The 22392-nt window shown below is 42.5% G+C and overlaps 1 protein-coding gene across 2 annotated transcripts in view; it reads left to right on the top strand.

Annotated features, from left to right (window-relative positions):
• ENPP3 (ectonucleotide pyrophosphatase/phosphodiesterase 3) overlaps positions 1–22392 on the top strand; it is a 211568-nt gene that overhangs the window by 119063 nt on the left and 70113 nt on the right. For both annotated transcript variants that reach the window (XM_077289350.1, XM_077289351.1), the window contains exons 9-13: positions 4407–4516; positions 12979–13044; positions 13124–13196; positions 17995–18103; positions 18602–18733. In XM_077289350.1, coding sequence (XP_077145465.1) covers positions 4407–4516; positions 12979–13044; positions 13124–13196; positions 17995–18103; positions 18602–18733 — 490 coding nt within the window. The remainder of the gene's footprint in view (positions 1–4406; positions 4517–12978; positions 13045–13123; positions 13197–17994; positions 18104–18601; positions 18734–22392) is intronic.

Here is a 22392-nt window from a genome sequence, read left to right as displayed (position 1 = left end):
TCGACTTATACACAAGTATATAAGGTGTCTATATATATAATTGTCTAAGGGGTACTTCCGTCTTTATGTCGGCAACTTCCGTCACGGATATTCATTCGCTGATTGGCCTCGCCAGCTGCCTGTCATGGCTGCCGCGACCAATCTGCGACGGGCACAGTCCGATTAGTCCCTCCCTACTCCCCTGCAGTCACTGCCCGGCGCCCGCTCCATACTCCCCGCAGTCACGGCTCACACAGGGTTAATGCCAGCAGTAACGGACCGCGTTATGCCGCAGGTAACTCACTCCGTTACCGCCGCTATTAACCCTGTGTGACCAAGTTTTTACTATTGAGGCTGCCTATGCAGCCTCAAAAGTAAAAACATCTAATGTTAAACATAATAAAAAAACAAAAACAAATCATTATAAATCATTATATATCATTATAATCACCTTCCGCTGCCTTTCCAACGCTCCGGTAACCGGTCCATGCAAGCGGCAGGTTTCAGTGCTAAGGTTGGTGTGCGACAAGGACCTGCCATGACATCACGGTCATGTGACCGCGACGTCATCACAGGCCCTGCGCGCCTGCGCGAGAAGGACCTGCCATGACGTCACGGTCATGTGACCGCGACGTCATCACACCCTCGGACCGGAAGCTGCCGCCTGAACCGAACACAGGCGACAGAACTAAAAGGGGCCCCTCGGAAGGTGAGTATATGTTTATTTTTTATTTTTTAACCTGTGACATACGTGGCTGGGCAATATACTATGTGGCTGGGCAATATACTACGTGGCTCTGTGCTGTATACTACGTCGCTGTGCAATATACCACGTGGCTCTGTGCTATATACTACTTCACTGGGAAATATACTACGTGGCTGGGCAATATACTACGTAACTGGGCAATATACTACGTCACTGGGCAATATACAGTAATACGTCACTGGGCAATATACTACGTGGCTGGGCAATATACTACGTAACTGGGCAATATACTACGTGGCTGGGCAATGTACTACGTAACTGGGCAATATACTACGTGGCTCTGTGCTGTATACTACGTTACTGGGCAATATACTACGTAACTGGGCAATATACTACGTGGCTGAGCAATATACTACGTCACTGGGCAATATACTACGTAACTGGGCAATATACTACATCACTGGGCAATATACTACGTAACTGGCCAATATACTACATCACTGGGCAATATACTACGTCACTGGGCAATATACTACGTGGACATGCATATTCTAGAATACCCGATGCGTTACAATCGGGCCACCATCTAGTATATATATACAGTGGGTTCCGAAAGTATTCATACCCCTTTACATTTTTCATTCTTTGTTTCATTGCAGCCATTTGGTAAATTCAAAAAAGTTCATTTTTTTTCTCATTAATGTACATTCTGCACCCCATCTTGACTGAAAAAAAAGAAATGTAGTAATTTTTGCAAATTAATTTAATAAAAAGAAAAACTGAAATAACACGTGGTCATAAGTATTCAGACCCTTTGCTTAGTATTGAGTAGAAGCATCCTTTTGAGCTAGTACAGCTAGGAGTCTTCTTGGGAATGGTGCAACAAGTTTTTCTCACCTTGATTTGGGGATCCTCTGCCATTCTTCCTTGCAGATCCTCTCTAGTTCCATCAGGTTGGATGGTGAACAGCCACTTTCAGGTCTCTCCAGAGATACTCAATTGTGTTTAAGTCAGGGCTCTGGCTGGGCCAGTCAAGAACGGTCACAGAGTTGTTCTAAAGCCACTACGTTGTTATTTTAGCTGTGTGCTTAGGGTCATTGTCTTGTTGGAAGGTGAACCTTTGGCCATGTCTGAGGTCCACAGCACTCTGGAAGAGGTTTTAATCCAGGATATCTCTGTACTTGGCCGCATTCATGATTCCTTCAATGACAATCAGTCGTCCTATAACTGCAGCTGAAAAACACCCCTCATAGCATGATGCTGCCACCACCATGTTTCACTGTTGGAATGTATTGGGCAGATGATGAGCAGTGCCTGGTTTTCTCCACACATACCACTTAGAATTATCACCAAAAAGGCCTACTTTCCTCTCTTATTTCTCATAGTCTGGGAGTCCTTCATGTGTTCTTTAGCAAACTCTATGCAGGCTTTCATATGTCTTGCACTGAGGAGAGGCTTCTGTCAAGCCACTCTGCCATAAAGGCCCAATTGATGGAGGGCTGCAGTGATAGTTGACTTTGGGGAACTTTCTCCCATCTCCCTGCTGCATCTCTGGAGCTCATCCACAGTGATCTTGTGGTTCTTATTGACCTCTCTCATCAATGCTCTTCTCCCACGATTGCTCAGTTTGGCTGGACGGCCAGGTCTAGGAAGACTTCTGGTGGTCCCAGACTTCTTCCATTTAAGGATTATGGAGACCACTGTGCTCTTAGGAACCTTGAGTACTGCAGAAATAATGTTGTGCCTTGCCACAATTCTGTCTCTGAGCTCCTTGGCCAGTTCCTTTGACCTCATGATTCTCATTTGGTCTGAAATGCACTGTGAGCTGTGAGGTCTTATATAGACAGATGTGTGCCTTTTCAAATCAAGTCCTATCAGTTTAATAAAACACAGCTGTACTCCAATGAAGGAGGAGAACCATCTCAAGGTGGATCACAAGGAAATGGACAGTATGTGACTTAAATATGAGTGTCTGAGCAAAGGGTCTGAATACTTATGATTATGTGATGTTTCTGTTTTTCTTTTTCATTAAATATTTCTACATTTCTGTCTTTTTTTCAGTCAAGATGGGGTGCAGAGTGTACATTAGTGTGAAAAAATGGACTTTTTTGAATTTACCAAATGGCTGCAATGAAACAAAGAATGAAAAATTTAAAGGGGTCCGAATACTCTCTCTCTCTCTCTCTCTCTCTCTCTCTCTCTCTCTCTCTCTCTCTCTCTCTCTCTCTCTCTCTCTCTCTCTCTCTCTCTCTCTCTATATATATATACAGTACAGACCAAAAGTTTGGACACACTCTGAATTTTCATGACTATGCACTACACTACGCTGACAGACACAGCAAATCTTCTTGCCACAGCTTGCATTGATGTGCCATCCTGGATGAGCTGCACTACCTCAGCCACTTGTGTGGGTTGTAGAGTCCATCTCATGCTACCATGAGTGTGAAAGCACAACCAATATTCAAAAGTGACCAAAACATCAGCCAGAAAGCATTGGTGCTGAGATGTGGTCTGTGGTCCCCACCTGCAGAACCACTCCTTTATTGAGTGTGTCTTGATAATTGCCAATAATTTCAATCTGTTGTCTATTCCATTTGCACAACAGCATGCAAAATTGATTGTCAATCTGTGTTGCTTCCTAAGAAGAAGAAGTTTGATTTACTTGGAGTTATATTCTGTCGTTCAAGTGTTCCCTGTATGTTTTTTGAGCAGTATATATATATATATATATATATATATATATATATATATACAGTACAGACCAAAAGTTTGGACACACCTTCTCATTTAAAGATTTTTCTGTATTTTCATGACTATGAAAATTGTACATTCACACTGAAGGCATCAAAACTATGAATTAACACAACCTCTTGAAGCTCATCAAGAGAATGCCAAGAGTGTGCAAAGCAGTCATCAAAGCAAAAGGTGGCTACTTTGAAGAACCCAGAATATAAGACATAATTTCAGTTGTTTCACACTTTTTTGTTAAGTATATAATTCCACATGTGTTAATTCATAGTTTTGATGCCTTCAGTGTGAATGTACAATTTTCATAGTCATGCAAATACAGAAAAATCTTTAAATGAGAAGGTGTGTCCAAACTTTTGGTCTGTACTGTATATATATATATATATATATATATATATATATATATATATATATATATGTATATGTATATATATATATATATATATATATATATATATATATATATATATATATATATAATTTCATTCACAGTATGGATTGAATTAAAAAAAATCTGGCTTTAAAAACTCTGTGATTGGTATTGAAACAAAGTTCATAATCACATAAAAATTGAAACACGAGACACCATGAGTCTCCTGTTTAAAAAGGGCCCAGAAGCTCTCAATTGGTTTTAGGTCAGGTGAGGAAGGGACCAGATCATTATTCTTGCATTACCTAGTCATTTATGCCACCTGGCAGTGCCCTAAAACATCCATTAATGAAAAATCCATGCAAGCTTTCACCAACAGATACCTAAACTGCTGGTTTTTAAAATTTCCACATGCAAATACCCCCAAACAAATAAAATTGTGCAAATGACTCCAAAAATAGTGGCGTGAAAGGAATAACTGGACAGTACACCCACATATACAGATATAAGTTGAATAAATATATATACTAAATCAATAAGGAGCAGATATTTTTAGCTGTGACACAAGATAAACATTTTTGCAAACTGTTTTTTATTATATAGGTATGGTTAACAGCCATGTACCAAGGATTAAAGGCTGGCACATATTTTTGGCCTGGATCAGATGTTGCAATTAATGGTACTTACCCTAACTACTATAAACTGTATGATGGGTGAGTATGCTACACATAAAATTTGGGGAACACCGACATTAGAATTCATTATTTCTAGAGGGGTATTCCAATTTTAGGTTGTTTTGCAAAGCTATCTAGACAGAAGGTTACTTTGTGGGATTTTTGAATGCTAGGACGTTCATCATTGTCATGTAAGAAGGGTAATCCCTTAGTCCCTTATCTAAGTCTTAGATACATGTACATTGCGTAGTATATACATTTCTTTATAGTCATTTGTGTTTATCAGTGCAATATACCGACCAAATACAGGTCAAAATAAAAAATGTTGGCATAAGTTTGGCCATTTTTTTAATAAGGCAAAATGCAGAAACAGCAGCAGACATCCCAGTATCCCAAACAGGAGAAAATACCAATGGAAGTCGCAGACGATCAAGCACTATTCTTGCTGCGGAAGTTTCGTAATATGGAAGACATTCTGATTCATAGAACTTGGTTTTGAGTGAGGGACACCTCTCTCTAAAGTCCATATTTCTTAATAGGTCAAATGGACAGTGCTTGACTTCATAAGAATTCCCCATTAAAGCTTATGGGCACATCTTTGTATACATCAAGAGATTTTCAGACCTGATGTGAACTGTGTCCGCACTTGATGTTTGAGCCAAACACAAAGAGTATTTAGCAAATGCAAGTTTCCTTAACCCCTTCCCGACCTTTGACGCATACGCTGCGTCATGAAAGTCTGTGCCTTCCCGACCTATGACGCAGCGTATGCGTCATGGAGGGATCGCGTCCCTGCAGATCGGGTGAAGGGGTTAACTCCCATTTTACCCGATCTGCAGAGACAGGGGGAGTGGTGCTTCAGCCCAGGGGGGGTGGCTTCACCCCCCCGTGGCTACGATCGCTCTGATTGGCTGTTGAAAGTGAAACTGCCAATCAGAGCGATTTGTAATATTTCACCTAAAAAACAGGTGAAATATTACAATCCAGCCATGGCCGATGCTGCAATATCATCGGCCATGGCTGGAAAACCTGAAGTGACCACCCCCCACCCCACCGATCGCCCCCCCAGTGCTCCGGTGCGTGGTCCGGTCCCCTCCGTCCTGTGCTCCGCTGCCCCGTGCTCCTGCCCGCTCCCCCGTCCTGCTGTCCGCTCCCCCCGTCCTCCGATCACCCCCCCTGTGCTCAGATCCACCCCCCCACCACCCCTTCATACTTACCGATCCTCCCGGTGTCCGGCCGTCTCCTCGCTGGGCGCCGCCATCTTCCAAAATGGCGGGCGCATGCTCAGTACGCCCGCCGGCCGGCAGATTCCTTACAGGTACATTTTGATCGCTGTGGTAGGTTCTACCACAGCGATCAAAATAAAAAAAATAATAAATAAACCCCCCCCTTTATCACCCCCATAGATAGGGACAATAATAAAATAAAGAAAATATATATATATTTTTTTTCCACTAGGGTTAGGGTTAGAACTAGGGTTAGGGTTAGAACTAGGGTTAGGGTTACGGGTAGGGTTAGGGTTATGGCATGTGCAGATTTGGCAGCGGATCCGCAGCGGATCGGCCGCGGATCCGCAGCGGATCGGCCGCGGATCCGCAGCGGATCGGCCGCAGATCCGCAGCGGATCGGCCGCGGATCCGCAGCGGATCGGCCGCGGATCCGCAGCGGATCGGCCGCGGATCCGCAGCGGATCGGCCGCGGATCCGCAGCGGATTGGCCGCGGATCCGCAGCGGATTGGCCGCTGCGAATTCGTAGCAGTTTTCCATCAGGTTTACAGTACCGTGTACACCTATGGAAAACCAAATCCGCTGTGCCCATAATGCGGAAAATTCCGTGCAGAAACGCTGCTTTGTATTTTCCACAGCATGTCAATTCTTTGTGCGGATTCCGCAGCGTTTTACACCTGTTCCTCAATAGGAATCCGCAGGTGAAATCCGCACAAAAAAACACTGGAAATCTGCTGTAAATCCGCAGGTAAAACGCAGTGCCTTTTACTTGCAGATTTTTCAAAAGTCGTGCGGAAAAATCTCACACGAATCCGCTACGTGGGCACATACCCTTAGGGTTAGGGTTGGAATTAGGGCTAGGGTTGGAATTAGGGTTACGGGTGTGTTGGGGTTAGGGTTGTGGTTAGGGGTGTGTTGGGGTTAGGGTTGGGATTAGGGTTATGGCTACAGTTGGGATTAGGGTTAGGGGTGTGTTGGGGTTAGTGTTGAAGTTAGAAATGAGGGGTTTCCACTGTTTAGGCACATCAGGGGTCTCCAAACGCAACATGGCGCCACCATTGATTCCAGCCAATCTTGCATTCAAAAAGTCAAATGGTGCTCCCTCCCTTCCAAGCCCCGACGTGTGCCCAAACAGTGGTTTACCCCCACATTTGGGGTACCAGCGTACTCAGGACAAACTGGGCAACAACTGTTGGGGTCCAATTTCTCCTGTTACCCTTGCAAAAATAAAAAATTACTTGCTAAGACATAATTTTTGAGGAAAGAAGAATGATTTTTTATTTTCACGGCTCTGCGTTGTAAACTTCTGTGAAGCACTTGGGGGTTGAACGTGCTCACCACACATCTAGATAAGTTCCTTGGGGGGTCTAGTTTCCAAAATGGGGTCACTTGTGGGGTGTTTCTACTGTTTAGGCACATCAGGGGCTCTGCAAATGCAACGTGACGCCCGCAGACCATTCCATCAAAGTCTGCATTTCAAATGTCACTACTTCCCTTGGGAGCCCTGACGTGCGCCCAAACAGTGGTTTACCCCCACATATAGGGTATCACTGTACTCACAACAAACTGGGCAACAAACATTGGGGCCCAATTTCTCCTGTTACCCTTGTGAAAATAAAAAATTGCTTGCTAAAACATCTTTTTTGAGGAAAGAAAAATGATTTTTTATTTTCACGGCTCTGCGTTGTAAACTTCTGTGAAGCACTTGGGGGTTGAATGTGCTCACCACACATCTAGATAAGTTCCTTGGGGGGTCTAGTTTCCAAAATGGGGTCACTTGTGGGGGGTTTCTTCTGTTTAGGCATATCAGGGGCTCTGCAAACGTAACATGATGCCCGCAGACCATTCCATCAAAGTCTGCATTCCAAAACGTCACTACTTCCCTTCCGAGCCCCGGCATGTGCCCAAACAGTGGTTTACCCCCACATATGGGGTATCAGCGTACTCAGGAGAAACTGGACAACAACTTTTGGGGTCCAATTTCTCCTGTTACTCTTGCAAAAATAAAAAATTCTGGGCTAAAAAAATATTTTTGAGGAAAGGAAACACGTTTATTATTTTCACGGCTCTGCGTTATAAACTTCTGTGAAGCACTTGGGGGTTCAAAGTGCTCACCACACATCTAGATAAGTTCCCTTGGGGGTCTAGTTTCCAAAATGGAGTCACTTGTGGGGAGTTCCTACTGTTTAGGCACATCAGGGGCTCTGCAAACGCAACCTGACGCCCGCAGAGCATTCCATCAAAGTCTGCATTTCAAAACGTCACTACTTCCCTTCCGAACCCCGACGTGTGCCAAAACAATGGTTTACCCCCACATATGGGGTATCAGCGTACTCAGGAGAAACTGGACAACAACTTTTGGGGTCCAATTTCTCCTGTTACTCTTGCAAAAATAAAAAATTCTGGGCTAAAAAAATATTTTTGAGGAAAGGAAACACGTTTATTATTTTCACGGCTCTGCGTTATAAACTTCTGTGAAGCACTTGGGGGTTCAAAGTGCTCACCACACATCTAGATAAGTTCCCTTGGGGGTCTAGTTTCCAAAATGGAGTCACTTGTGGGGAGTTCCTACTGTTTAGGCACATCAGGGGCTCTGCAAACGCAACCTGACGCCCGCAGAGCATTCCATCAAAGTCTGCATTTCAAAACGTCACTACTTCCCTTCCGAACCCCGACGTGTGCCAAAACAATGGTTTACCCCCACATATGGGGTATCAGCGTACTCACAACAAACTGGGCAACAAATATTGGGGTCCAAATTCTCCTGTTACCCTTGTGAAAATAAAAAATTGCTTGCTAAAACATCTTTTTTGAGGAAAGAAAAATGATTTTTTATTTTCACGGCTCTGCGTTGTAAACTTCTGTGAAGCACTTGGGGGTTGAACGTGCTCACCACACATCTAGATTAGTTCCTTGGGGGGTCTAGTTTTCAAAATGGGGTCACTTGTGGGGGGTTTCTACTGTTTAGGCATATCAGGGGCTCTGCAAACGTAACATGATGCCCGCAGACCATTCCATCAAAGTCTGCATTCCAAAACGTCACTACTTCCCTTCCGAGCCCCGGCATGTGCCCAAACAGTGGTTTACCCCCACATATGGGGTATCAGCGTACTCAGGAGAAACTGGACAACAACTTTTGGGGTCCAATTTGTCCTGTTACTCTTGCAAAAATAAAAAATTCTGGGCTAAAAAAATATTTTTGAGGAAAGGAAACACGTTTATTATTTTCACGGCTCTGCGTTATAAACTTCTGTGAAGCACTTGGGGGTTCAAAGTGCTCACCACACATCTAGATAAGTTCCCTTGGGGGTCTAGTTTCCAAAATGGAGTCACTTGTGGGGAGTTCCTACTGTTTAGGCACATCAGGGGCTCTGCAAACGCAACCTGACGCCCGCAGAGCATTCCATCAAAGTCTGCATTTCAAAACGTCACTACTTCCCTTCCGAACCCCGACGTGTGCCAAAACAATGGTTTACCCCCACATATGGGGTATCAGCGTACTCAGGAGAAACTGGACAACAACTTTTGGGGTCCAATTTCTCCTGTTACTCTTGCAAAAATAAAAAATTCTGGGCTAAAAAAATATTTTTGAGGAAAGGAAACACGTTTATTATTTTCACGGCTCTGCGTTATAAACTTCTGTGAAGCACTTGGGGGTTCAAAGTGCTCACCACACATCTAGATAAGTTCCCTTGGGGGTCTAGTTTCCAAAATGGAGTCACTTGTGGGGAGTTCCTACTGTTTAGGCACATCAGGGGCTCTGCAAACGCAACCTGACGCCCGCAGAGCATTCCATCAAAGTCTGCATTTCAAAACGTCACTACTTCCCTTCCGAACCCCGACGTGTGCCAAAACAATGGTTTACCCCCACATATGGGGTATCAGCGTACTCAGGAGAAACTGGACAACAACTTTTGGGGTCCAATTTCTCCTGTTACTCTTGCAAAAATAAAAAATTCTGGGCTAAAAAAATATTTTTGAGGAAAGGAAACACGTTTATTATTTTCACGGCTCTGCGTTATAAACTTCTGTGAAGCACTTGGGGGTTCAAAGTGCTCACCACACATCTAGATAAGTTCCCTTGGGGGTCTAGTTTCCAAAATGGAGTCACTTGTGGGGAGTTCCTACTGTTTAGGCACATCAGGGGCTCTGCAAACGCAACCTGACGCCCGCAGAGCATTCCATCAAAGTCTGCATTTCAAAACGTCACTACTTCCCTTCCGAACCCCGACGTGTGCCAAAACAATGGTTTACCCCCACATATGGGGTATCAGCGTACTCACAACAAACTGGGCAACAAATATTGGGGTCCAAATTCTCCTGTTACCCTTGTGAAAATAAAAAATTGCTTGCTAAAACATCTTTTTTGAGGAAAGAAAAATGATTTTTTATTTTCACGGCTCTGCGTTGTAAACTTCTGTGAAGCACTTGGGGGTTGAACGTGCTCACCACACATCTAGATTAGTTCCTTGGGGGGTCTAGTTTTCAAAATGGGGTCACTTGTGGGGGGTTTCTACTGTTTAGGCATATCAGGGGCTCTGCAAACGTAACATGATGCCCGCAGACCATTCCATCAAAGTCTGCATTCCAAAACGTCACTACTTCCCTTCCGAGCCCCGGCATGTGCCCAAACAGTGGTTTACCCCCACATATGGGGTATCAGCGTACTCAGGAGAAACTGGACAACAACTTTTGCGGTCCAATTTCTCCTGTTACCCTTGGGAAAATAAAAAAAGTGTGGGCTAAAAAATCATTTTTGAGAAAAGAAAAATTATTTTTTATTTTCATGGCTCTGCGTTATAAACTTCTGTGAAGCACTTGGGGGTTCAAAGTGCTCACCACACATCTAGATTAGTTCCTTTGGAGGTCTAGTTTCCAAAATGGGGTCACTTGTGCTGGAGCTCCAATGTTTAGGCACACAGGGGCTCTCCAAACGCGACATGGTGTCCGCTAATGATTGGAGCTAATTTTCCATTCAAAAAGCCAAATGGCGTGCCTTCCCTTCCGAGCCCTGCCGTGCGCCCAAACAGTGGTTTACCCCCACATATGGGGTATCATCGTACTCAGGACAAACTGTACAACAACATTTGGGGTCCAATTTCTCCTATTATCCTTGGGAAAATAAAAAATTCTGGGCTAAAAATAATTTTTGAGGAAAGAAAAATTATTTTTTTATTTTCACGGCTCTGCGTTATAAACTTCTGTGAAGCACCTGGGGGTTGTAAGTGCTCACTATGCATCTAGATAAGTTCCTTGGGGGGTCTAGTTTCCAAAATGGGGTCACTTGTAGGGGAGCTCCAATGTTTAGGCACACAGGGGCTCTCCAAACGCGACATGGTGTCCGCTAACGATTGGAGCTAATTTTCCATTCAAAAAGTCAAATGGCACGCCTCCCCTTCCGAGCCTTGCCGTGCACCCAAACAGTGGTTTACCCCCACATATGAGGTATCGGCATACTCAGGAGAAATTGCCCAACAAATTTTAGGATCCATTTTATCCTGTTGCCCATGTGAAAATGAAAGAATTGAGGCTAAAAGAAATTTTGTGTGAAAAAAAAGTACTTTTTCATTTTTGCGGATCAATTTGTGAAGCACCTGGGGGTTTAAAGTGCTCACTATGCCTCTAGATGAGTTCCTTGGGGGGTCTAGTTTCCAAAATGGGGTCACTTGTGGAGGAGCTCCAATGTTTAGGCACACAGGGGCTTTCCAAACGCGACATGGTGTCCGCTAACGATGGAGATAATTTTTCATTCAAAAAGTCAAATGGCGCTCCTTCCCTTCCGAGCCTTACCATGTGCCCAAACAGTGGTTTACCCCCACATGTGAGGTATTGGTGTACTCAGGAGAAATTGCCCAACAAAATTTAGGATCCATTTTATCCTGTTGGCCATGTGAAAATGAAAAAATTGAGGCTAAAATAATTTTTTTGTGAAAAAAAAGTACTTTTTCATTTTTACGGATCAATTTGTGAAGCACCTGGGGGTTTAAAGTGCTCACTATGCTTCTAGATAAGTTCCTTGGGGGGTCTAGTTTCCAAAATGGGGTCACTTGTGGGGGAGCTCCAATGTTTAGGCACACGGGGGCTCTCCAAACGTGACATGGTGTCCGCTAAAGATTGGAGCCAATTTTTCATTCAAAAAGTCAAATGGCGCTCCTTCCCTTCCGAGCCCTGCCGTGCGCCCAACCAGTGGTTTACCCCCACATATGAGGTATCAGCGTACTCAGGACAAATTGGACAACAACGTCCGTGGTCCAGTTTCTCCTTTTACCGCTGGGAAAATAAAAAAATTGTTGCTAAAAGATCATTTTTGTGACTAAAAAGTTAAATGTTCATTTTTTACTTCCATGTTGCTTCTGCTGCTGTGAAACACCTGAAGGGTTAATAAACTTCTTGAATGTGGTTTTGAGCACCTTGAGGGGTGCAGTTTTTAGAATGGTGTCACTTTTGGGTATTTTCAGCCATATAGAACCCTCAAAATGACTTCAAATGTGAGGTGGTCCCTAAAAAAAATGGTTTTGTAAATTTTGTTGTAAAAATGAGAAATCACTGGTCAAATTTTAACCCTTATAACTTCCTAGCAAAAAAAAAAAATGTTTCCAAAATTGTGCTGATGTAAAGTAGACATGTGGGAAACGTTATTTATTAACTATTTTGTGTCACATAACTCTCTGGTTTAACAGAATAAAAATTCAAAATGTGAAAATTGCGAAATTTTCAAATTTTTTGCCAAATTTCCGTTTTTTTCACAAATAAACTCAGAAATTATCGACCTAAATTTACCACTAACATGAAGCCCAATATGTCACGAAAAAACAATCTCAGAATCGCTAGGATCCGTTGAAGCGTTCCTGAGTTATTACCTCATAAAGGGACACTGGTCAGAATTGCAAAAAACGGCAAGGTCATTAAGGCCAAAATAGGCTGGGTCATGAAGGGGTTAACAAGCACCCACTCACCTAGAACCTTTTGACGTGTCGGCAACTTTGTTGTGCAAATAGTGACATGGCCTTAATTTTGTCCCTTATTTCCAAGAGCAGTGCTAGATGATCCTCGTAGTTGACATGGTAATGTCAAGTGTAAACCACCTCTGTGCTGCTATTAATTAACGTTTTGGATCAAATTCTTTGGAGAAGCAGACAGCATTCCTAAATATTCCTTGTGTAAGAATGTAAAGAATTGTAATGATAATTCTAAGCAAAAAAACATACAAGTAACATAAAAGTATCCAGAAAACGAAATGTTTCAGTGAATAATGTTTCCATTTTTCCTGTAAGGTCTGTAGCATATGAAGAAAGAATACAAACCGTTCTGCAGTGGCTTGACCTTCCAAAAGATAAAAGGTATCTCTGTTTCTACTCTGGCAGTAATATCACACACTATATTTTCAACTATGTAACACATTTTATATATGTATAATAGGCCAGATTTTTATACATTGTACATTGAGGAACCAGACTCTTCAGGACATTCGTTTGGTCCAGTAAGTGGTGGGGTAAGTCAATGTCCTCCTCTTTACCAAAACATAAATGTACAGATGAAATCCCTGTTATTTATACAACATTGGACATAGATTGTGATTGTTTGTACCCATCCTTTTTTCTGATAGGATGTGCAATCTTAGTTCTCTATCAAAAATACGGTAGAAATGATTCTACAGGAAGCAAATTAAAAGAGTTGTCCATCCTTTTGCAGCTTGCCAAATCCTAACTGTGTGTTATGTACACACCATTAAAATTTGGCTCAGCTTGCCAGTTCCAATGCTTTTCTCATGTCCCTCAAGAATACGATTTGCATACTAGTAGCCAGCTGCCAACTAGAGTCTAAGCTGAGTCTCGCAATGTTCTATTGAGAGAAGTAGTGGAGACTCTAGTCTGCACATGACGTAAAGTCACTTTACCATTGGAACTGGCAAGTGGAGCCGAATCCTACAGGGGGGGCTATTATAAATAATTAGGATTAATCAAGCTGCAATATTTGCTAGAGGTTTCATCACAGATGGCCAACCAACCTCTTTAACCTATCATTTGTTTTGGAGTGTGGTGTGGGAGGAATATCCTAGAATACGGTAATTGGTAAGGCGAAAAAGGGTCTCAAAGTAATGGCTCTCTCATGAATACCCATTATTAAAAATATTAACCTTTTCTTAATAATTTGTAAATAGGACTAACAACATAAAAGAAACACACTTGACAATGCTAAAATGCGAAGATGGTGTAGACAGTACTGGATTCACCATACCTTTCCTGAGCACCTGCCTACGCAGAGGAGGCTGGCACCCTAATATTGCAAAAATGGCACCCCTACTCCAAGGCGGCTTTCCCTTATTTCCCTAGTGTGCACTCAGCAGTGCTATCTGGGATATCAATGTGTAGTATCCACAAAAACAGCACCCTATAAATTGTAAACAGAGGTATGCACCACCAATTCCATATCCACAAATCAACAAGTGAGAGACAAAGGGGAATAATTAGAAAGGGGAAGGAGAATCAGTACATGTAGCTGACTCTGCAAAACAGAAAGAAGGTATAGCTGGAAAATACCAATTTACTCTGTTGTTGGCATAATATCTGGATCTCTGCCAATCAGCTGAGGTTGGCCCCCTATATATCGCTAGGACACCCCAAAGGAAAAAAAAAACATGTTCCAGCTCCATGGTAAAATTCAGGCGTTATATCTTTATTAAATCCTGTTTAAAAACGATGGCTGTAAAGCTCTCCACGGGCACACAGGACAACGAGCGACGCGTTTCGATCCAAGCAGATCTTTATCCAAGCTACAAATGTGAATGCACATTACCACTATATAGACACTAACAACGACTGAAATTTCTACAAGCAATCACATGACATGTCAGATGATATATCGAAGGTCCTGAATATCTGAATCACAAACAAATGTGAATAACAACAAAAAAAGGACTCAAAACATTAAAAACATGATAAACCACACAATTAAACATTAATAGTAGTACATCAGTTCATTACGTTTGTTTAATCCTATTGGAGATCGTGTATTTAAATAATATATCCAAAAAGCCTCACGAGTGTGGAGACGCCGATTGACGTCACCACCCCGCAAGGGTCTGTTCACATGTTCAATACCATAAACCTGAAAAAACTTGGTACTTCGATCATGCTGCGTGATAAAATGTTTAGATGCTGCCGATGCACTGCGGGTTGAATTACCCGTATGTACTATATCATACAAATGTTCAGTAATGCGAACCTTCAATTTCCGCGAAGTACACCCGATATAAGAAAGCTGACATGCAGTACAATCAATTTTATACACTACAAATGTAGGTTGCAATTGATATACTGTTTTATATTAAATGTCCGCGAATTATCTGAATTATTGAAAATTTTAGTAATGAAAGCATGAGCGCAAGTTTTGCAATGATTTGAACCACATTTATAAAAACCATTATAATGAAGCCACGTTTCATCTTTCCTCGTTTTTGTGTGATACATACTGGGAGAAATCCTGTTCCCGATAGTGGGAGCTCTTCTCGATACTATGTTGACACCTGTGTTCAGAATTTTGGATAAACTCTCATCTACATGCAAAATTGGGAGAAATCTGTTGATAACTTCCTTTATTTGGTTAAACTGAGGACTAAATTGAAAACAGACAAAAGGTCTTTTGGTTAATTTATTACGGAAATCAACAGAAGAATTTCCCTCCTTGCATGAAATGAGATCCTCACGTTTCTTATGGGTCAGAATTTTCTGCGCTCTATTAAGAGTCCAGGAAGGGTAGCTGCGGCGTCTTAATTTGTCAGACACTCTGTTGATCTCTAGATCAAGGTCCAAATCCCTGCTACAATTACGCTTCACTCTGATAAATTCTAGGACACCCCACACTGCTCTGAATAGATATAAGTACCGTATATAGTGTATGCAGTATAGACACACAGCCAAAAATGTCAGCAGACATGGCATGTTATTAATTACAGATGCATTCAAATAGCAGTGTCATAATATAGCTACAGAGCATGAGATCAAAGTATAAAAATTAATTTGGGTTAAAAGCTTGGTAATTATCCAGACACGTCTAGAGTCATCTGCCTTGACGTGTTTCATCTGCATGGCACATCAGGAGGACTGATAAATTGATAATAAGCCATGATATCCAGCTTACTGTGGAAGAAGTGCAAAATATTTTGAAAATCCTATGTAAACATATATAGAATGTCACGAGGGCAGTGTCCGTGGTCACATGGCAGCAGAGAAATGGCTACCACTAACAGGCTTTGCGCTAAATAATCTGTTTTCCAAAATGATCTGGACTTACACAGGAGTCCTGTGGTTAGGACCATGGGGTCAGCGCTGTTCAATGGCGCAAGATGGCAAGGAGGATAGTCAGTTAGGTCAAGGGATAAGGGAGGTGCAAAATAGTCAGGAAGAAGAAATGTCAATAAACTAGATGAGGTTAAGGAACAGGATACATCAGGATAAAATAACAGATGCACAGTACACAAGGTAAAGCCTGATAGCACAAACATTGACTGGCAGTGGTACTGGTAACTGATTGTTAGGGGTTTATATAGTGAGCAGCAATATGTTTTTGCCTCTTCAGAGAAAAAGAGGACTTAAACTCTATAGCGCCACCTGTTGGAAGTAGCGATCCTACAAGTCACAATCAACCCTTTAACAAGTCGTGCAATATGACTTAGGATAAAAGACAAATTAGTAACTCAATTCGCAGACACGGTGTTTCGGGCTGTTGGCCCTCGTCAGTGCGAAGCATGAGAACTGATTTGGCTAGGTGAGAGGTTCTGGACTGGGGTCTAAGGGGTAAGGCTTCTCCTTGTGGAGAGTGACATACCAGATCTGGCTTGTCAAGGTAAGGAGGCTTATTCGCCATGCAATGCTACTCTGGGAAATTTAATATGCAAATTGCCTCTTCAGAGAACAAGAGGACTTAAACTCTATAGCGCCAACTGTTGGAAGTAGCGATCCTAGAAGTCACAATCAACCCTTTAATGAGTAGTGCAATATGACTTAGGATAAAACCAGCCCAACCCAGTGATAACAGCAGGAAGAAAACCAAACTAACAGTATGAAACTAACAGTATGAATCCCATAGCTTCTGGACTGGCCAGAGCCACATGTCCCAGGAAATAAATTTGGATTGATGCTCTCAAAAATCACCCACAACAAAGACACAGCGCCGCCGAGAGATCAAAGCAGAGACCGGCACATATTACACAGAATATACAGTTTCTATACAAATGTTCCTCTTGTTAAGATTCTAATGAAAGACCCCTGTGCTTATAAATAAAAAAAGCCATAAAAGATGGGGTCATATAACAAAAAGAAGGTAGAGTTGTGCTCAAAAGTTTATATACCCCGGCAGAATTTTTGCTTTCTTGGGCTTTTTTCAGAGAATATGAATAATAGCACCAAAACTTTTTCTCCACTCATTGTTAGTGGTTGGGTGAACCCATTTATTGCTCTACCACCCCTGGTAAAGTATATTCAAATTATAAGATGCGCCTTCATTTTCCCCCCAATTTTTTTGGGAAAAAAGTGCGTCTTATAATCCGAAAAATACGGTACTTATATGCCATTGTCGGATAGGGGGTTCTAGACCATTGACTTATACGTCATGTTGATTGTGGACGGTACAGGAGCTGTGCTCACGAGATCCCTGCTGGGTGCTTGGCTTACATGATAGCAGACTCCCGACTGTCACAGCCAAGAGTGGTGCCTGCACCACCCCTAGTTGTTTAACCCTTTAAATGCCACGATCGATATTGTTCACAACATTTATAAGGCTATGGCAGGGAGGAGGCTCCTTCTCCCATTCGATTGGCACCCCTATGATGTCATCGAGAGGGCCCAATCTCGTCATGATATATGACAAGCCTGTTAGACCATGCTGAGAGCACACTTCAAAAGATGGACACCACTGGAAAAATAGGCCAGATGATGTCCACAGTGCCTTCACCATCCTCATTATAGGAAATCTTCCACCAGGGGTTCCGTTTCAATAATGTATTTCGAATATTTATATGGAAACCACGGCATAGCATTCAGCGCAGAGCACAGGATAAATATGAGCCAAACCTTACTGCAATCTTTGAGAGGCAGAATGAACAAATCAGTAGCAGGTCAAAAATTGTTTTTATTTATTTTTTACGCCGTTCCTCATGTGTTATAAGTGATTATATGACTTTATTGTTTGGGTCGGTGCGATTACAGTGATACTAAATTTATATTGGTTTTTATGTTTTGCTGCTATCACTAAACAAACATTTTAGTACCAATATGATATTCATTTTTTAGGTGATTAAAGCCTTGATACGTGCTGACAAGACTATGGAAATGCTAATGGATGGGCTGAAGCAAAGGAATCTTCATAACTGTGTGAACTTGATATTGGTCGCTGACCATGGTATTTATTCTTTATTTGAAATTATGATTCCTGCAATCAATTTTTAGCTTGATTAATACCACATTTGAGGCCAACATTAGACACATATCCTGGAAATTTTTCAACATATACGATTAACATGAGCATGGACTATCATTTAGTCAAGTGTATATCAAATGTTCTGGCAAATGTTTGCATGGTATCATTTTTAATTCCTTGTCTCAAACACAAAATACATTAATATGCAAACAAATGTTATTTTCTTCATAAGAATGAAGTAGACAACTGAATAAGCAAACGGTTGTATACATCCAGGGTATCCATGCAGTGGGCCATTTCGAACAGTTATGCAGAATGTAATACAAAAAACATAATTGAAACCTTACATTATGCCAATCTGTAATTCTGTCAGTTATCAATTTTGATAGTGTACTGGTAAATATACAGTTTTCTGCATGTAAATCAACATTATTTCTTTCTTTATGTATTTATATATTTCAAATCTTAATTTTCTTTAAGGAATGGAGAAAACTTTTTGCGAACAGCTGGAGTTTATGACTGATTACTTTCCATCTACTGACTTTTTTTACCTGTACGATGGACCAGCAGCCCGTATTCGTGCCAGGAATATCCCTCAGGATTACTTTACCTGTAAGAACTTTCAGAAAGTATTTATGATAAATGTGATGATTGTGATTATTTTGAAGAACTACAATTATGGTCAATGTTACCCTTAAAGGGGTTGTCCACTTTTCAGTCAACTAAGTCTCAATTAGCATGTTTGTCCCTAAAAAATAACACTTATACTCACCTCCGATGCTGGCATTGTTCCAGCTCTTCTGGGGTTCGTGCCACTTTGGCTTCAGGACTCGCATAACATAACAATCAGTGGCCACTTCAGTTTCCCCATCTGCAGATGAATCATACATCAAGAAGAATTGAGAGCGCAGCCAAAACCTTTAATTTATGTGGATGTCTGATTCCTCTGAAGGCAGGGAGAGTGAAGCCAGTGCTGACTGGCTGCAGCACTCACGTGACATAACGAGAGCGAGTGCTGACACCATTATGAAGGCGCCCACACCGTAGGTAAACATAAGTGTTTTTATTTTACTCAGGGCAAACTTGCTGATTGAGAAAGGATTGTCTGAGTAGTGGACTGTTGACTGTTTCATTTGTAATTTTGCTCTAAAATGCTCTGATAAAGCTCTAATTTGATTATTTCCACGAGTTCAAGGCTTCCAGTCCCAGATAAAACAAAGCAGCCCAACATTTTAAACCCTTCACCATGTTTCTTTGTAGGTAGGGTGCATTTTAATTTGTAGGATTCTTTTCATAGTCTATAATAAAGATAACACCGTCATTAGCAGCTATTATGTCAGCACCATATATCAGGTGTCAGGTTTTCTTGAAAGTATAGGGTTAAAAAAAACATGTAAGTTAAATGCAACTTGTTTTCCAAAACTGAGCATATGAATATTAGAGCGAACATTTTATGGGGAAGCTGCACATTTCACCCTTTGCATTGCAAAATTGCACGACACATCTGCAGCATACATTGATATGCTATGGATCGCAAACTTGAAACTTAGACCTCAGTTCCTCAACTTTAAGGCTATTTCAGTCTTACCCTATAAAGCACAGGAAAGTAAACCAACAAAAAATGTGTATAGCCAAAAATGGAAAAATAAATATACAGTAAGTTTATTGAAAACAATTATTAGAAGGCATGTATTAAAATAAGGGAAATACTAGAGGGCTACAAACACAGCAGGAGGAGTTACAAGTACCACATGCAATTCAATGTGTGTAAATGGGGATAAACAGTTTGAAAAAGTACATGGAATGTGGAGGATGGCAGGTAATATGGTAAGTATATAACCAATTCTTTGTTAAAAAATGTCCAAGTAAAGGCATTCACAGCAAACTTAAATAATGGTTGTAAATATAAGTAAACTGACTGAACAGCAATCTAGTCTGAACTGGTGCATAACCAAAAAAGACTTGCATAGCAAATAGATCAATGGCTGCACTCAACTGTACTAAAGCAAGGAAATGTGCGATACATGAAATGTGAATAGCTTAATGGCTTGTGAAATCTATGAAAAAACACATGAGATGCTTAGCACAAGATTTGGCCCATCCACCAAATGTCAAGGTAATCTCAGATCGGATGGGTCCCTGACCTGACTGCCTAGTGTGAACACTTACCTATGGCTAATAACATGGTTCCGACCTTCCTATAAATGCAGGCTTTACCATGTTATTAGCCTTGAATCTCCAAGTTTACAAGTGACAGCCTTAGGCCATGTTCACACAGTGCGTTTTTTACCGCGGAACCGCGGCGGTTTTGCCGCTGCGGTTCCGCAGCTGTTTTCCATGCAGGGTACAGTACACTGTACCCTATGGAAAACAGGACACACTGTGCACATGGTCCGGAAATTAAAAAAAAAAAGCCGTGCTGAATAGCTCCCGGAAAAAAGAAGGAGCATGTCAATTCTTCTTCCTGAACCGCAGCGGTTCTGCACCCATAGACCTCCATTGTGAGGTCAAAATCGCAGTAAAACACGCAGATCAAAAATATATCTGCGTGTTTTACTGCGGTTTGATGTGCAGAACCGCTGCTGCAGGAAGTGCGGGGAAGCCGGCGGAAGTGCGGGGCCGGAAGTGCGTGGGCGGAGAGACATGGAGGCATAGCGTCGCATGGGGATCGTGTCGGCCGTTTGATTGATTTGGTGTGTGTGTGTGTGTGTGTGTGTGTGTGTGTCCCCATGCGACGATAGTGCCTCCATTGTGCTAAGTCGCCGTATGGGACTACTACTCCCATCCGGTATTAGGATGGGAGAGTTGTCCCTGTGTCCGGCGACTTAGCACAATAGTAAAGTTTACACCAAACACCTACACACAATACACATACATGACACACAGTACAGTACATACAACACATAACACAGAGTATATACTCACCAACAGCACACTTGTAGGCGAAGCCCTCGATCCTCCAGGAAAAAATCCAAAAATAATAAACCAAATTCATACTCCCTGTCCGCAGAATCCATAAAACGAGTGTCCCACGCCGATCGGCTGCTCTCCGGCGATACACTGCCAGGAGCTAAGCTCCTAGCAGTGTATCGCGTACTGTTCCGGAGTTCAATGGCTCCGGCGTCTCGGTTAACAGCAGTACAGCTGCGTTGAACTTTCCCACGCAGCACTGCCGTTAAGCGAGAGTGCCGGGGTCAATGACCGCCGGTAAACTCGCTCGCGCATGCGCAGTGACACACCGACAGGAACTATGGCTCCTGTCAGTGTGTTGCTGCATCCGTGGAGAGCAGACATATCTCTGGATGTGTCTGTTCTCCATGGAAAATCTTCGTGGGATACGTGGATACTTAAATACGTGACACGTGTCACTTAAATACGTGATACGTGTCACTTAAATACGTGGCACGTGGCACTGAAATACGTGGCACTTAAATACGTGATACGTGGCACTGAAATACGTGGCACGTGGCACTTAAATACGTGGCACGTGGCACTGAAATACGTGGCACTTAAATACGTGGCACGTGGCACTGAAATACGTGGCACGTGGCACTTAAATACGTGGCACGTGGCACTGAAATACGTGGCACTTAAATACGTGGCACTGAAATACGTGGCACGTGGCACTTAAATACGTGATACGTGGCACTGAAATACGTGGCACGTGGCACTGAAATACGTGGCACGTGGCACTGAAATACGTGGCACGTGGCACTGAAATACGTGGCACGTGGCACTTAAATACGTGGCACGTGGCACTGAAATACGTGGCACTTAAATACGTGGCACTGAAATACGTGGCACGTGGCACTTAAATACGTGATACGTGGCACTGAAATACGTGGCACGTGGCACTGAAATACGTGGCACGTGGCACTGAAATACGTGGCACGTGGCACTGAAATACGTGGCACGTGGCACTTAAATACGTGGCACGTGGCACTGAAATACGTGGCACGTGGCACTGAAATACGTGGCACGTGGCACTGAAATACGTGGCACGTGGCACTGAAATACGTGGCACTTAGGCTATGTTCACATTTGCGTTGTGCGCCGCAGCGTCGGCGCCGCAACACACAACGCAAAGTGAAACGCAGCAAAACGCATGCACAACGCTGTGTTTTGCGCCGCATGCGTCCTTTTTTTGATTGATTTTGGACGCAGCAAAAATGCAACTTGCTGCGTCCTCTGCGCCCGGATGCGTGCGCTGCAGTGACGCATGCGGCGCAAAACGCGGAGCGCTGTCATTCAAAACACGTCCACTCATTTTG

Source organism: Ranitomeya variabilis, chromosome 2, assembly GCF_051348905.1.
Source record: "Ranitomeya variabilis isolate aRanVar5 chromosome 2, aRanVar5.hap1, whole genome shotgun sequence".
In the NCBI taxonomy this organism is placed as follows: domain Eukaryota; kingdom Metazoa; phylum Chordata; class Amphibia; order Anura; family Dendrobatidae; genus Ranitomeya; species Ranitomeya variabilis.
The sequence above is the reverse complement of the archived record's forward strand: the minus strand, read 5'-3'. Positions and strand labels throughout refer to the sequence as shown.